The sequence below is a fragment of the Mchenga conophoros genome, linkage group LG5 (assembly GCF_057382185.1).
Source record: "Mchenga conophoros isolate Kocher_MC1m ecotype Shallow Benthic linkage group LG5, M_conophoros_male_GT1.1, whole genome shotgun sequence".
NCBI classification, from domain to species: Eukaryota; Metazoa; Chordata; class Actinopteri; order Cichliformes; family Cichlidae; genus Mchenga; species Mchenga conophoros.
In genome coordinates this window covers 41469569-41486803 of record NC_140530.1, presented here as the reverse complement: position 1 = coordinate 41486803, position 17235 = coordinate 41469569, and the positions used below count along the sequence as shown (strand labels likewise).

At 45.4% G+C, this 17235-nt stretch overlaps 1 protein-coding gene across 5 annotated transcripts in view; it reads left to right on the top strand.

The window, feature by feature from the left end:
* LOC146575192 (poly(rC)-binding protein 4-like) overlaps positions 1-17235 on the top strand; it is a 127604-nt gene that overhangs the window by 92383 nt on the left and 17986 nt on the right. For all 5 annotated transcript variants that reach the window (XM_085275428.1, XM_085275427.1, XM_085275425.1 and 2 more), the window contains 3 exons: positions 9586-9627; positions 9709-9787; positions 12643-12698. In XM_085275428.1, the coding sequence (XP_085131554.1) occupies positions 9586-9627; positions 9709-9787; positions 12643-12698 (177 nt within the window). The remainder of the gene's footprint in view (positions 1-9585; positions 9628-9708; positions 9788-12642; positions 12699-17235) is intronic.

Here is a 17235-nt window from a genome sequence, read left to right as displayed (position 1 = left end):
TAGAAAGGAGTAGAAAAATCTGACTAAACTAAAAGATTTGACAAAGTTTCAAACGTGACGTGTTTGGCAAAAGTTCATAGAACAATATAAAAGTTCCTGAAAAACTCTTTCAAGTGTCTTTATTTGCAAAGTCCTCAGTTTGCTGTTTTATGCAATTCTATTCACATAACTCGAATTTTTCTCAGGATAATTATGTCGTTTTTCAGCTGCACTCAATTTGCAGATCAAACCCTTTCTTCCCATTCGGTCCTCATTCCCCACACAATGCAAAAGCTCGCCTCCTATTTATTCAGATTTTTTGCTTAAATGGTTCATCGCCAACACACGCCAGTGCTTTGTTTCAGTTTTCGCTCTAAATCAACAGATCTTTTTGTTTCGGTCGGTCGTGTGAGGCAGGTAAACAACCGCCGCCCTCGGGCCGGGGAGCGAGCCAAAGGACCCGAATTCAATCATGCTGCTGCTGCGCTGCAGCCGACACACTGGCATCGTAAAAACAGATGGTCAGTGCGGTCAAGGATGCCAGATTAACACCTCTGCACAGAGGAGCTCAGTAAACATGAATCTTCTTTTTCACATTAAAAGCAAACAAAATGCAGGCGCATGATAGCCGAGGCTGAGCGAAGACGAATGCCGTGGAGAAAAAGTACAAAACAGGCAAAGAAAAACACGGAATCAAGGAGGAAAAGAGACGTGACGAATCGAGACGGGAAAAAGTAAGTGCAGGGAAGGAGAGGGAAAGATGAAGAGACGAGCGGGGATGCCGAGCAGCTCCTCCTGGCCAGTTTAATCGCCGTTAAAAGCTGAGAGGGGTCGGCCTCCTCGCTCTCGGTGCTTTCACCTCCCAGGAAACGCATCCGTTAACGAATTTTCCCCCGACTCATTGTTTGCTCTGAAACACAAATGAAGCAGGAGTGGAGCCTGTGAAACAGTCGTTGGCTATAATTGCGAGGATGGATCGGGGAATGCACGGGTCATTTTTTATGTGCTTGTATCCTAGAGGGCTGCCATCATGTTCACAGTCCTCAAACAGGCTTAAAAGTGGCTTAATGAATCCAAAACGTACAGCAGGTGGGAAGCTATCAAAAGCACAAACACTCAATACAGCCTCATTATTCTAATGCTCAATAACAGCTGTCCTGCTTTGCAGCAGCTGAACCAGAGCTCCACGGTGTGTTGATGTGCTGGATATGTTGAGTACCACAAACTTCCTTGAGACTCTAATGGAGTCTCAGAGTTGTTAATTAACAACATTTCTTCATCAAGTTACTCGTAAACTCGATGCAAACATCACCGAGTTCCCTCAAAGAGCGTTTTCTGATGCACATTAGCTCTAATTAAATGTCGTTTCTAGGAGACAGACACACACCTGCAGTCTGGCACGTTAAAGCAGCTCATGAAGCTCACCTGCAACAAAACTGCACGTTTAATCACATTTACAGGAAAATATCATGTCTCCAGCAAAATACCTTAAAAACACAGGTATTAATAATGACCATGATTCATACAATAATAAAAGAAACGATGCAGCACCATCGGGGATGGTGATTCTAGTCGATGTTACTTGGATGCTGGTTGTTGAGGCTGAGGTTTGGAGATTATGAGCGGTGCCTCGTGACCGGCGGTCATTGCCTGAACGAGCAGAGGTCTTTGCATCGAAGCGGGTTTCAGGACTTCAGGGTTAACCCTGCGTGCACATCACCATGGTAACTTATGCAGCTAACCTGCTCTGGAGCGGACTGCGTTTGAGAGCAGAGACCAGCGGGGGTGAAATCGTTGTCAGTTTCCTTTTACAGACCTGTGAGCACAGACAGGCTTTGTCTGTCCTTCTTATCAGTAAGAAAGATCAAGAAATCTGGTTTTATAGATTTAATATATCCATCCTTCCGTTCTCGTCCGCTTATCCATATTGGGGTCGCGTCGGGAACGGAGCCTTTCTCAGAGTTAATATAGTTTGGGGGGTTTTCTTTGTTTTCCCCGTTGGCTGCAAGTAATTTTAAAACTGCTCTGGACCTGATGTCATATTTGTAGTAGTCCGAGGATAGATTTGAATTCTAGTTTTATATTTATCCTTGGTTAAAAACACAGGTGTGGATATTAATTTGATGGAGTAAATGGCTGTTCTATGACAGCGCGGTGTGAAGGCTCAGGACCTTCAGACAGGCTTTGTAACTGTAACACACCTTTCCCCGCCTCACTGACCAGCGTGCACACACACACACACACACACTGCTGCAGTATGTTGTTTAACCTCTTTGTATTTCATATATCGTACAGCTTTTGTAAGTCGCTCTGCTGGCCGTAGGCGGGTTACACCATCACTGTCATGTGACAGACTCTGCTTCTATTTACCGTTTTTAGTAACCGTATTTGTTTGACCGCTGAGCCTCGTTGTTGCTGTGTTGAACCCGCCTCATGGCCCAGGAGTTCACGTTATTCTTGACTTCATGTTTTGCTAACAGCACCTGCACCATGCAGGAAGTGAGCAGATAGCAGATTTTGGCCATTAATCTCTCCTAAGCTGTTTTAGGACAGCGTGATGAATAGTCTGCGAGCTGGCAGTACATCAGCCTGTAGGTCAGGTTTATGCACGTATGTTAAATCCACTTTAATGTGTTTGGGTTTGTTGTGTGTGTTGTGTGACTGTAACTGAAATTATGTGACTTACTGATCTGGGCATAATTTCTGAGCTCTTATCGTCTTGAAGTGTATCCAGATTTTCTCACATATCTCACGTGTACTCGTGCATGAGTCAAACCTACAATCTGATAAAATTTTGCGCCTCTTCTACGAGGTTTTTTTCCCCCGGTGAGCGCTGGTGCATAAATAGCTTCATGTCAAGGGCGCGGGTGTTCAGACCAGACGTAACGGTCTGAGGTCAGGTTGTTGCGGCCGGTGTGTCGCCGTCATTAGCCAAACGTCCTTCAGCCAGACGCTGAACCCGCCATCGCTGCGTCGTGTTGGTTTAAAAGCGGCCTCGGGCCACGTTGCTTCTACATTTAAAATTCTTTCATCCAGCAGAGCCTCTGTGAGTGATCATCTGAGGGTGTGACTGCAGCGGCTCATGGCTTCATAAAAGATGCACACATCCCCTCTCAGCGTTTTTAAACGGTGTTTTTCCCGTCGTCACCTTTGCCTTTGAAACCCAGATCCACAGTCGGCAGCGTCTGCCCGACGAAGCTGAAAACCTCGTGGAGAAAAGCAGAGACAAACACACGGTAACCTCGGAAAAGCAATTTAGAGGAATGAACTTCTCTTTTCTTGTTTGAGCTGAATGGAGTGAATACAAGCTCGGCTGCTTCACTGTAAAATGTTCTTCTGACTCGAGGTAAATTGAAATGATTACCACAATAAATGAGTTTTTATTTTCAAATATGATTTTTATATTCTCGGGCTTCTCGACATCCAGTATTTCAGATTTTAGTCCGAAGAAACTGCTGGTGGTGTGAAAGTGCTACATCTTTAGCAAATGGTGAATGATCTCCTTGTTTCTTAATCGGGAAAAGGATTCAAGCCAAAATCAATCGTAATTAAGCCGTGAAACATTTAGAATAAAGTCTCTGGGATCAGCGCGAAGCATGAAGTCACTCAGCAGGTCGTGTTGTGTGTTAGAATTTACCATTGTTGTTCTTTGCGTGTCTTATTCACACTATAAGAAATGTTTAAATCTGATATTAAAGTGGATTTATTCAGCTTGGACGCCCAAGTTTGTCAATGAAATAACTTGAGAAGAAAGTCACCTGGATTTTAAAGTTGATGAACCATAAGTGCGTCAGGAGGCTGAGACAACAACAGCTCAGCCCACCTGTGGGTCAGACCTTGAGCTTGTGAGGGGCAACCAATCAGAAGAAAGTTTGCATTAAGGGGGAGGAGCTAAAAGAGCTTGCCTGAGTCACAGAAATTGGCCGAGTGAAACTGGTCACAGTGAGGATGCTGCACCAAAAACCTCCTGTGGTTGTTTTTGATCACCAGACACTAACTCGCTTTGCTAACTAACGACCGAGCGGCAGCTTGTCACAGAGAGGACGTGGAGAAGGTTTGCCTTCAAAGTAAAAGCTCGGGCCTCAGCCTGAAACCAACACATTTCAAAAGGAGCAACTTTTACTTTGAAGATAAATCGTTTCTGTTTCCAGTTGGCATCACGTTCTTCGTTTGCTGAGCGAGTAGGTGGCAAATGTTTGCAGACGAGTCTGCGTCTTCCATATAAACTAGAGGTAACCATGGCAACCTGTTAGTGACCAAAGCAGTCACAAGGAGGGTTTTGACAGCAGTTTCACCTAGCAACAGCTAGCAGACGCTCACCAACTGCATGTCTGTTGTTCTGAAAGTAAAACTCCCTGTAAATGTTTTAAAACAGCGTCTTTGACACGTTGTTGTGTTGGAGCTTCGCCACAGCTCCCGTTCATCATCCCGGCTGTGTGATTGTACTAAAACTGCAGTAAGTAAACGGACGATTATAAAGAAGCAGAAACCAAAACAGAGAATCTTTGTGAGCCACTGATCTGGAGACAGATCCACGCTGGCAGCAACACACACAGGTTAAATGGGATAAAAGCTTTACATGATCCAAGTTAGCCAAACTAAGCTCACTGACTTCGCTGCAGATCAGCTGTTTGTCCTCAGAGACACAGAGACAGCGTGGCTCACAGACAGGATGACAAATAGGACTCTAGAAACAACACAAGTGTGCGAAGTAGAACAGAAGAGCACTTTACTCCATCACACTGACAGGCCTGCACGCCAACTATAGCTAAGTGGGGTGTGTGTGTGTGTGTGTGTGTGTGTGTGTGTGTGTGTGTGTGTGTGTGTGAAATGAAGAGAAATGTAGAAAAACCTCGTCTTTGGTAACAAATCGATAAAAAGACGTTTAACATCGGAGGATCGGTCGCTCTGCTTTGGAGTGACATCAGTGTCAGTTTTGCTGTGAAGAATATTATCAGAATATTGTTACTTACATACGTGATTGATGATCGATCAGATCTTTTACACTCCTCTCATGACAGTTAGGTCCACTGATCAGCAGCTTCCCGATTGGCTCGTACGAATGACCGGACAGTTTCAGTCTCAGCTCCGAAACTCTTGAATCGTCTCCGTCCTCACGTTATTTCAGAGTTTTCTGCAGGCTCAGGATGTCAAAGTAAAGTGACAAAGTTTTAATCACCACACAGTGAAGAGTTGAACAGTAACTGTGGACTCGTCCTGCAGAGTTTTGTGTCAGACAGGAATCACCTCAGCACTCAAAAGCATGACTTGATTTTTGTTTTAATCAGAGAAAGTGATCATTACTGGTTAAGATGTGGCCACAAATCACTCAGAAGAACCAGGAAGCTGCTGGTACTCATCACGTGACTGTAGGGAAGAGATGGCAGGAGAGCACGAAGAAAGACGCAGAAAAGGATGTGAAGGAATGTTTGAAACGAAGAGGTTTTAGAGAAAAGAGCTGTGATGGAAGAAGCAATGGAGGGAGGGTTAATGCAGAGTTCAGTGACAGCGTGAGGAGATTAACGCCTTTAATTCATTATTAAGGCTGCAGAGAGAGGAAGAGGAGGCAGCGACTGAGAGACGAAGAGGATTCGTATACTGCGTTTGTGACGAGTCACATCATGATTGCGTCTCTCGCTCTGGTGACAAACTCATCTGCAGTAGTCATGGAGTCATTTCTGGGATTAAACGTTAATCTTTATTTCGAGATTGCAGCTGTGAGGATTTCTCCGGTGGGATAATTAGCTGTGATAACGTGTTTGAAATGGCATTAAGCATGTTTCAGTGAGAGTAAACAACGAGTTTTTAGAGGAAATTAGTACGAAGCTTTTAACTAAATGCAGGTAACGCAGGCTGTTTGGAAAAGAGGTGCTTAAAGCAGTGAAATCTGGATTTCCGTGTGTTCATCGTGGAGCCTGAAGTCGATGTTACCAGAATGGCTAAAATGTGCCATCGTCAGATTTTAGCTTAGGTGTCAAAGAGAAGAAGACAGTTTAGTGTTTCTGTGCAGGTCGATAGTCTAAGGAGCTTGGAAAGAAAACCACGTCACCTCTGAGACGTTTCACCTCTCATCTGAGAAATGGTGGTCTGAACATTCATGGACTGAAGAAGTCCAGTCGCGTAGAAGACACTTTAGTCGAGTTTCCCTTCGTGATGATGTGCGTTGGATCCTCAGCGCTCAGTGGCACTGGAAACCAGTGAAAGACGTTGGCTGAGGAGCCGGAGTCATCCCCACTGAAAAATAAAAACTGTGTCTGATTGTAGAGTCATTGCCTTATAATTGAGGGGACTGTTCCTGCACCTCAACAGGAACGCTTCATCGGTAAATGAAGTTAATAGGTGGCGTGATTGCACAGGGAGGGGTCTTCAGGAGGCAGCAGTGTATCCCGTCACAGTGGAAATGAGCGCCGTCCCACTTTGTTCAAACGATCCATCAGATTTAGACGAGTAACGTGTGTCTACTCCAGTGTGACCTTTCCCTTTCTTGGCTGTCTTTACTGGAGATGACAGGTGTCACTGCTCCGCTTCTGAGTGATCGGCTGTCAGAGGAGCTTTTTTTCGTCAAAGGTTGAACTTCACGCTCTGAAACAGCCTGAAGCGAAGCAGGATTATTATGTGAAAGACATGCTGACAGCCTTGAAAGATGTGACCACAGCGCTACTCTTAATTTGCTTCCATACAGTCGGAGGCTCCGGCTGTTTGTGCGGGGGAGACTAGCATCAGTTTTAGTTTGTGTATTTGAAGTGTAGTGAGCATATTTGCATTTGTGCAATAAGTACTAATACACTTCAGTACAATGAGTCTTTACTAAAAACAAAGGGCTATAGCATTACAAAGACTTACAGTTGCCCTAAAGTCGGGCGATATGTCAAATTTTTCCAGCCAACATTCATCGGTCCAAGAAACAACGATAGGTGATTTATTCATGCAGGTGACTTTTTGATGGGCGAAGCAATGTAATCGTGCATGGACCGATTTACCTATTTAGTACAAAGAAGTCCAAACATGGAGGAACTAGTTGCCAAAAACCCCCAAAGTCGTCAGTTTGGGATTTCTTTGGCACTAAACCGGATGAAAGAGGCAAAGCTGCCGCTGTGCAGACGTACGGCAGCAGCAAAGGACTCGAACACGACTAACTCGCATGAGCATTTAAGTGTTCGCCGTCCAGCTGAGTATGCTCGGCTATCACCAGCTTTCCATCAACAAGCTCAAGAAAAGCTTTTCACCAGCAGAATATCCAAAGTGCTTTTACTAAAACGGTTAAATATGAAAAGGACAGCCCCAGGTGGACACAGCGCACGCTGAATATCTGTCAAAGGAAGTGATGTCGTTTCATACCGTGGAAAAGGAGCCATTCGTCGAGGTGCTGAAAACTTTTGTCGAGCAGCACATGCTTCCAGGACGGAAATATTTAATCATATAATGCAGCACTATTAGTTTGCTCCATTGACTTCTTCTCTTAGCTTCAAACAACATCATTAGCAAACTGATGGTCGATAAATGCGTCCAATCGCTCAACCTTAATGCACACGCCTATAACACGTCTATTTTAAATGTACCTTTGTGTCCGATGTTGTATTTTTTAAGTATTCCTACACTGACGAATGAGCTGCTTGCATGGAGTCACATGACTCAGTCCATCTGTAGCCTCAACTCGCCTAAACTTTAGACAGCAGAAGAAAAACGAAGCCCATCCAAAGATAAGCTTTTATTCCTAAAAACCGTTTCTGATTGGAGAAACATGTTACCGTGGTTACAGCAGCTATTCTGGTTTACAGTGAGGTTCGTGGACGAGGCTCTGTGGGCGTCCACGGAGCGCTCCAGCAAAGCATCAGCGGCTGACTGAGGAGCTTGTTAAATATCGGCGCCGACATCAGACGGTCGTTCCTAAAAGGAGGAACAAAGTTCGTCAGTCTGACATTCTCTGCTGTCGTCTCCTGCTCGGAGAATCCCAGACGTGCGGGAGCAGACTCTCTCATTCATGATGCATTAAACCGCGCATAAATATTTATATGGTGCTTTCCGTGTTGGACCCCGCACGGACCATTTGCATTAGGTAGACTTTCAGGTTCACAACGGTGCATAAATATCAAGCAGAGCTCACACGGGTCCGTTACTCTTATAGAGTCAGAGTCTTTGGAGCTGGATTCTGTGGATCCTCCACATCCCGGAGTGCTGCCAAAAGGAGTCAAAAGTTCAGCAGCACAGTCTGAGATCTCTTATATAAGGTTGGTCAACACAAGCGTCTCTGCAGTGTCTTGAATGCATCCACACCAACTTTGTCCCGCTGCTCATGCACACACACACACCACCTCCCCTGCAGCCGTCTCATGCTTCGCCTGTGGACGCGCTGCTCCTCTTTGAAGTTCAGCGAGGGATTTGGGAAGCCGTCTGCAAACTCCTCGAGTCATGATGTTGGACAGATAAAACATGGACTGGATGATCGAGGGAAACTCGTTTTCATAGTCGTGTTTTCAGTAACTCCGAGCATCACGGAGCATTAATCCTGACGGCGTTTCCCTCTGTACTCGCAGAAGACGGAGGAAAAGACCTTTAACTGACGGGCTTTTTGGGGTCTTTGAATTGGTTTATGGGCTTTGTATCCGAAGCTCCGGAGAGATTGGAAAATGTCAACGTTTTTCATCAACTACTTTTTATTATGAGCAAAAGCTTCGCTGTATCTATATTAAAAATCTTCAAGGATTTAAAAATAAAAGGTGACGCAGGTGCAGGTGAGAGTGAAGGTTTGGTTTCAGGCACAGAAAATACAGAAACTCGTGCGACGAAGGAATTTATAATCACGGCAAAAGTATCAACTTTAATAATAGCGCTTTTTTAGGCACCCAAAGCGCTTTACAGTTCCACTATTCATTCACACACTGGTGCAGGCAAACCACAGCTGCCCTGGGGCAGACTGACAGAAGTGAGGCTGCCATATCGCACCACTGGCCCCTCTGACCATCACCAGTAGGCGGTAGGTGAAGTGTCTTGCCCAAGGACACAACAACCAGGACAGGAAGAGTTGGGGGATCGAACTGGCGACCTTCTGGTCACAGATGAGCTCCCCAACCCCCTGAACCACGGTCGCCTTTGAAAACAAATGGAGATCTGAAAGATGGATCAAATGCAGAAGGTACGGAGCGCCTTGCTGCTTATCCGGGTCCGGGTCGGGGAACCAGCATTGTCAGCAGAGAAGTCCAAACCTTCCCATCCTTGACCATCACCTGCATCTCATCGGCAGAGATACTGAAGCGTTCCCAAGCCGGCGGGAATGCTTCATTTCCAAAGAGAGACCTTAAAAAAAGTGTTACAATTTTCTTACAACTTTTAAGGAAAATCATAAATGATGCACGATATGTTTCAACACAGTTGCTGCAGAACTCTCTTCATCTACTTCATCTGCAGCTTTCACTAATCAGAGGGAAGATGTCTGATCGCTCTAAATGACCTTAAAGCAGCCGCACCAAACTTTTCCACATTTTAAAGCCTCTCCTGTCTTTTCTTGTCTGTCTGTTGGACTTTTGATCAAACTGAACCTCATGATGAACTCCAGGCTGGATGGATAATGAGGTGATAACATCAACCTTCTGTATTTTTCTGTTTCAGACGTATGCAGTACAGAGCCACTACGGCATTCCTCACTCAGAGGTAAACAGCTGCTTTATTCACTCTGCTCATCTTTGATATCGTCGCTTGTTTCTGTCTGATTTCCATCTCTGTTCCTGTCAGTTAGCAAAGCTGCACCAGCTGTCGATGCAGCAGCAAGGCCTGGCCCCCATCAGCCAGTCAGCTACACAAGTACTGCCTGGTATGTGCACGCACACACACACACACACACACACACACGCACGCACACACACACACACGCACGCACACACACACACACGCACGCACACACACACACACACACACACACACACACAAGGAATTACAGGTAACCTCTTATTTCCAGCTCAATATTTGGATTCTTAGATTCTGCTCGAGCAGCTTTGCATGAGTCCCAGTTCAAAATAATCCTTCTTTATCTGACACTGGGGCTTCCCCCTCCATCCTTAGCCCGACTCTCTTCTGATCGGAGTCTACCACAAACTAATCTACTGATCAAACACATTCCAAGAGTCATTAACTTCTGATATAAGAGCTTTTCTCCCACACACTGATGGAGCTGCTTTAGCAGATGTTCTCTGGGTGAATCTGACAGCTGGATTTATTACAAAGAAGTACGACCTGTGTAAACCTGATATCTGTGTTAGATAAACATATACCTGTAGTAAATATTTAGCCTCAGAGCGATCTGCTCGTTAACATCTCTTTTCCCCCGCATGTCTGAATCTGCAGGTGTTTACAAGTCAAGACAAAGAGCGACTCACAGTCTCGGTGTCCGGCTCGGATTAATAGTTCAATATGTCGTATAATAAATCAGACTCCACAGAGAGGTTAACAAAATAAGTTTGTGTTGCCACAGAGCGGTTTGTGATCTGTGAAATAAAAGAGCCACAGAGGCTTTTGTGCTCACTGTAGTTTCATTATTGACTGATCTCCTCAGTGAAACCTGAAACCCTGCAAACCACTGTGCTTCCTGGAAAACGTCCATTTAACAGGAACTGCCTTTAATCTATACGCCTCCATGTGTCCTGTGTTGCCAGACGATTCCCACCTCCCTCTGACGCGATAACGTCTGCTCTCTGAGGCTGAGCGCTAAAGACTCAGGAGTCAGAGTGTGATAATGGTTCCCTCTGTCATTCCAAAGGAAATTAACTCACTGATGCAGTCACACAAAGCGTACAATAAAACCATAACACTGCTGCAAACCTGAGCCTAAAACCTCAAACAGCCACTCGAGATTCTGGGAACTCTGAGCGATTTGACCGTCGTGTGCATGCAGCACATGTTGGTGACGTGCACGTGACGCATACGTGTTCAGTCTGCACACATTCGACTTTGAATCAAAGGACTAAAAACAGACGTCAAAGTCTGCAGCCTCTTAAAAAAAACAGACGGATTTATTCAAAAACCTTATTTTCATTTTGGAAAAGTCATTACGTCGAGTTTCATCATTCTCTTTATCAAAAACAACAGAGATGTTTGTAAAAATGTGTGAATGTTATCAGACATCCTCCGAGTTCAGCCTTTAAAATGCACAATGCTCTCTCTCCTCTCTGTTTGTGGGACAACTTTTCAAGTACATAATGAGGTAATGAATGCTGCACGAGCTTCATTCTGCAGCGCGGCTCTGAATTAGAATCTGTGCCTGGTGGCTTTGATTTGGAGCATCCAGCTGAGCTTACAGGCCGACTGCAGAGCAGCTCTCTGTACTCGAACCTGGCCGGCAGATTTCTGGCTGCATCGGTGAGGCTCCACGCCGCTCTGCAGAACGGCTCCGCTAATCGACTAAAAGGTGGAAATCAAAGGTGTGACTGAGCAAACAGCTGATTGTGTTGGCCTCGTTAATAATAAGACCGCAGAGATGGCATCGTTAAAACAATTCAATTCAGGAAATTGAATAATTTGTCACAGATGCGGTTTTTGTAGCAAAGGAGAGAACTCCACCTCCACCTCTTCAGAGGAGCCAATCAGGTTCTGACGTTCCTCAAGGAGGGAAAGCAGCAACTATATAAGAGGACAAGGGACCAGAGGACAGAAGTGAAAGACAGAAAAGAGGTAGGAGAAAAAAGACAAAAGGACAGAGAAGAAGAATAGAATAGAATAAAATAGCCAGTTTTTTGTCAGTGTACATGTACAACGAAGATAAAGAAAAGGAGAAAATGGAAAGAAGGAAATGAGAGAAAGAACAGAAGAACCAGAGAGGAAACAGATGGAAAACATGAGTGCGTGAGGCATGGGGAACAAGGAAAATGAAAGAGATTTAAGAATGAAAACTAAGGCAGGGAGGGAGGAAAAGATGAGAAAGGATGAAGAAAAAGGAAAGAAAGAAAAGCGGAAGCAGCAAAAAGAACCATCGACGAGAGAGTCGTCACGTGGGGGCGACTGATTATTTCAACCCAGTCCAGGTAGAAAACTCATCAGACGTGGTTGGACGGGTGTCTCACACACTCACACACAGAGTTTCAGAGCGATCAAACCTTTCTGCAGCAAAGGACGTAAACGAGGGGAAGGTCCGGGTAAAGCGTATCAGTTTTTTGGCTCCTCGTTAGCCGGTTGGATAGAATCATCCAGGGCACAAATATATCGGTACTGCAAACCGTGGTCAGCGAGTCCTGATCGCAGGGACGATAAACTGGACAGCAGGAAGTTTTAACCCTGACAGAAACTTTCCTTCTGAAAGTAAAGTCATGAAAGCAGCAGGAAGAAAGGAGAGTATGTATGTACAGTAAGTAACGCTGACCACCCATCCTGACTCCAGCTGTGCTCACCAAATCAGAAACAGTGTTATTAAAGCGCAAACAGAGATTCCTTCATTTTCTATTAATGGGGTAAAATAAAAATATGATTTGTTGAAACGTTTTTCCTTCTTTGTTCTAGCTTTGCCCTTCTTTCAGTTTCCCTCCCACTTTGCTCTTATCAAAGTCAAACTAAGTCCCCGTTTGTGGAGGACGGTGATGAAAAAGAAGCCATTGGGGGTTTGTTGTGTTTTGATCCCTGATGATTTGGACGTTTTCTAATCATTCAAAATGAATTTTCTCTTTCTTCTCTCTCTCCCAGGAGGGATGGAGGCTAATTCCCAAACCACGTCTCAGGAGTTGCTCATTCCCAACGATGTGAGTAAGAGAGAGCTCAGCTCCAGAGGAGGCGTGTTTGCTGTTCTAAGTTTGTGAGTGAAAGTGTAGCGTGACTCCGGCCGCTAATCTCCTTCTACCTACACAAAAACACATGCCTACAGGTCAGCTCGTGCTCACTCCTACACGAGCTTCCTCCTCCTCTTCAGCGTTTCTCCTCCTCTCAGCCCACTCCGGCTTTCTGTGGTTTTGAACTGCTGATCTTATCGAGAGCAGCTCCTCCTCCTCCTTTATTGAGCTAGAACAGCAGCTTTACAGTGTGTAACGATGTTAGCGCGAACGTGATGCTGAAGTCGGTCGGTGTGTTTGCATTCCCCGTTTGTCTCTCCGAACATTCAAACTCCACGCCAACCTCCAGCCGCGGAGATGAAGCTTCGTCTGAAAAATGAAATCAATGCTGCTCCTCTGCCTCTTCATACATTTATATTTCTGCTGCTTTGTCAGATGTAAACATGCAGCTCCAAACTTTTCAGAGATTTGAGTCTGAAATTGTGCGGCTGCAGTTTTTGGTTGCTGTGAAGTGCTGCAGATAACACAGAGTGCAAATGAATGGTTTTAGTGGTTTCAGTGGGCAGATGTGTGGCACACGCTGGCTTCAGTCACAGCTTCTTCTCAGCTTTAATTAAGCTAACGAGTTGATATTTTCCCATCATTAGAAAACGTGTGTTCAGTTCAAGGTTGCGTTTAGATTTTATATCATGTTTTGTGAGTGTAATCAGCACCTGGACCTGGAGGGGTGTTGCAGTATATCATCAGCTGTGTTCTCCCACAACCCCCACCCCCCCGACTGCTGGCCCCGCCCCCGCCCGGTTCCTCTCTGTGAGCAGCCCTGCAGAGCTCCCAGTGGCTTTTTTTCAGACACTTAACAGTTCAGTATCGTGCTCAAGGACGTGTGACGTTTGATGGACGTGTCGACTGTTTCGAGGTCAAAGCGGCGACCTTTTGTTCCTGTGACAGCTTCTGGCCACCCAGCCTCCCCCCCTCCCCCCTCAGCCTGAGCTCAGCCGTTTGATGCTTCGCCCTCTCTTTGGTTTGGCTGTGTTTACACACCATGATCCAGCTCATTAAGCTGTTTACATGCTTCTGTAATAGGACTCCATGCCCGATCATTGGCTTACAGCTGACATGTACTTTGTGTGAGTGTTCAAACTCGCATGATAAAAGGAAAATTATGACAACATAACGTGACTCACACTGAGCTGTGGAGCTCTCTCTGTGGTTAGCAGGTCAGGATTAACTTATTCAAACACAGTGTTTTAAGCACCTGGATGAAATGTCTGTCCGTCTGTCTCAGCAATGAGCTCATTAGAATTTGGTGCTCAAAGGTCAGAGTCGTCTAAGGAGCTTGCAAAGAAAAGCGTCTGGACTTGTTTGAGTTGCTTGAAGACGTTTCACCTTCATCCGAGAAGCTTCTTCAGTTCTAAGGTCAAATGGTGGAGAGTCCCAGATTTAAACCCAGTGGGAGTTTCCCCCCAAAGAGGGACAAAGGACCCCCTGATGATCCTCTACCTAATCACATGAGCCAAGATCAGAGTCTGTGACCTCAGACATTAACGTTGCTCATTTAGTCCGATCACGACAGTTTTCTGACTGCTGTTTGCATCTCTTATATTTGGTGGCACGGGTCTGTTTCTGCGACCTCACTGCCTTTTCTATGCACATCGAGGTGGGTTGCAAAGAGGCTTGCAGCTAGAGCGTACCTGTAGGGAGGCTAAAGCCTCGAATGTAACCTGTTGTGGAAACTGGAGAACCAACGGCTGACTAGTTATTCCTGTTAAATCCTTTGAAGTCTGCTGCCTGAGATGAAGTTGGTGCCTCATAATGGACGTTTTCTGAAAACGTGAAGCCAGGCTGTATATTAATATTAAGCTTTTAAAATATTTGCATTGTTTTTAATCAATATTGATGTTTTATAGACCATGTGAGATTGTCCATGATTTTGGACAATCACGGTAACAATGTATGCTGAAGAGACTGAATGAACAGAAGTGATGGACGTGTCTACAGACACTTTCCTGCTACTCTCCGAGTTGTAGTGAAACTGTGAAAAATGCAACACAAACGGGAAATGGGGACATGTTGGTTTTACTTTGAAATGTCTTTATTTCCATTTTTTAACTATTAGTTTTTGGACTTTTCTACTCAAATCTGAGGACACACAAGATGTTTTTGTTCTTCCGTGACCTACGTCCCCCAGGATTGAGCCACTGCCCTTCTGATTGGTAGATGACCTGCTCTACCTCCTGACCTGCGAGCTACCTTCACTTTACTCTTGTCCACTTCACGGGTTTAAGGCTGTTGACCAGCAGCAACAAGCTGACTGTGTGTGCTCAGCATGAACGTTCATAAAAAGCACCAAACGCTGGTTTAGATGTGGTTCACTGACTATCTGCACGTACACGGTGCTAAATAGGAGAATGTGAGCGGGAGGAGCCCGAGCACAGCCAGACAGTGTGTTTTTCCCATTGACACAGTGAGAGTATATATATTCCCTCTTTCTGCCTCACTTGACTCTTCCTCCACTTTGCCTCTCTCGGCATCCATCAGCGAGTGTTAGCCAGTCATTCAGTCTGTCACACATCAGCTGCTTAGAGCTGCCATCAGCTCTGTCTACACACACACACACACACACACACACACACACACACACACACACACACACACACACACACACTAATATGAGGACAACAAATTTAAGCGAACCCTTTACATCTACTGGGTGTCAGGGATGATTAACAGGAAACAGGCTCTGGGTCTTCACAGTGCTTCATTTTAAATGTCTGACATCCTGTCAGCAGCTGGATCACTTTAAATAACTTTATTAACTTCAGTTTAAAAAGTGATTTTTTTTAAACAAGTGAATGCATCACTGTTCAAACGAACTCCAGTTTACATTTCCCTGCACGAATCATTCATATTCATAGTGTGCATACTGAGACGGCAATGTTCACATGGCCGGACGGACGTTTCTGGACCGTCACTAACACGTCAGCTTTTTGGAGCCATGAATGACCTGATATCTGCCAATCAGTATTCAGCAACATCCAAATGAAATCCTTGAATTTCACTCCCTGAAACTGGAGCTCAGACTTCTGAGATTGTCTCTTAGTACCGTTAACTCCACAGCAGCCATATTATTGATCAGATAATTGGATTAAAAATGCTCCAGAAGGTCCAGAGGTCCAGCTCAGGGACTCCAGTAACTGAGGGAGGCTAGCAGCTACTGCCGCCTGTGTCTGCTCTGAAGTTCAGGGTTTTAACGCAGGAGACTTTGGGCACTGACTCACTGCTGGAGCCTCGAGTGGACGTTAGAGGAACTGCAGTTTTTGGCACTAGTGCCTTGGCTCAGTTTTGCAGCTCTAGAGGTTGCTCCTTGGCCGGTGACTGAGAGGTCGAGCAAACTACAGTATAAACCTGCAGATGGCACTTCGCTCTCTCGATATTTTTGTCCTCGTCAGTGCTTCTGAAAAAGGCTGATGTGTAGCTGCTATCAGCCTGCTGTGATCTGTTTATCAAGAGAAGATCTTTAATATCTGCTTGTGAATACAAAGATGTGCCAAAGGAGCAAAGGAGCAGCAGGTTCATTCAAAGCAGTAATTATTAGTGAGGAGGGTTAAAGATGAGATGTTTCTGCACCTGGATAATAGTCTGTGATGAGGGCCGGCGTTAGTAAAGAAATAACACTATCTTTATCCATGCCTCATTGCCTAACAGGAGACTTGATTTCTCCTGAGGAATTCACACAGTCGTGTTCAGTCACACTGGCCTCTCTGTGGCTTCAGCTCGAGAAAAGAAAAACAGCAGCGCGAGGTCATTTCTTTCCCGGAAACTCTCCATCTCCATTCTGACAAGATAATCAACACCTCCGCAGGTGCCGTCACCTTCCAGGTTTAAATGAAGTCGCAGTTTCGAGGCCTCTCGGGGCCTCCATTCAGGCCTTTGTGTGCCGTTAGCGTGGACAGACTCGTGCAGAGAAACGCATCAGACGTGCAGCCCCGCTCGTGTGCGTTGACGACTGGCCGGAGAGAATAAGACGCACAAAAGCACACAGCAGAGAGGAGCTTAAGACCCGGCGCATGCAAGTGTGTGATATGTTTGTGAGTCACTGAGCAGAGCCAAGCAGAGCAGCTTAATGACATCCTATAGCTCACAGTTAGCGATTTAACAACAGCAGTCTCCCCCCTCTCTCCTTCAGTAAACCTCTCCAAATTACAGAGGCAGCAGGGAATCGCCCAAAAATAGCCCTCGCCCTGTCCTCGTCCTCCCCTGCGCTTCGGCTTCAAGCTGATTTTACCCACCAGCTCTTACACAAAGCTGCTCGCTGGGGAACACGGCATCCTGTGAAAACCACACATTTCCAGAGCAACCAACCTTGGAGACGGAGCAAAAAACAAACCTCGTCTCCCCAGTCGCCCCGCGCTCATCCTTCCCGTCACGTCATTTTTATTTACATTGAAGATCAAATATGAGCAATATTTTAAGTACTTAGTTCGTGAGTTAGGTGTTATCAGTGGTTCGG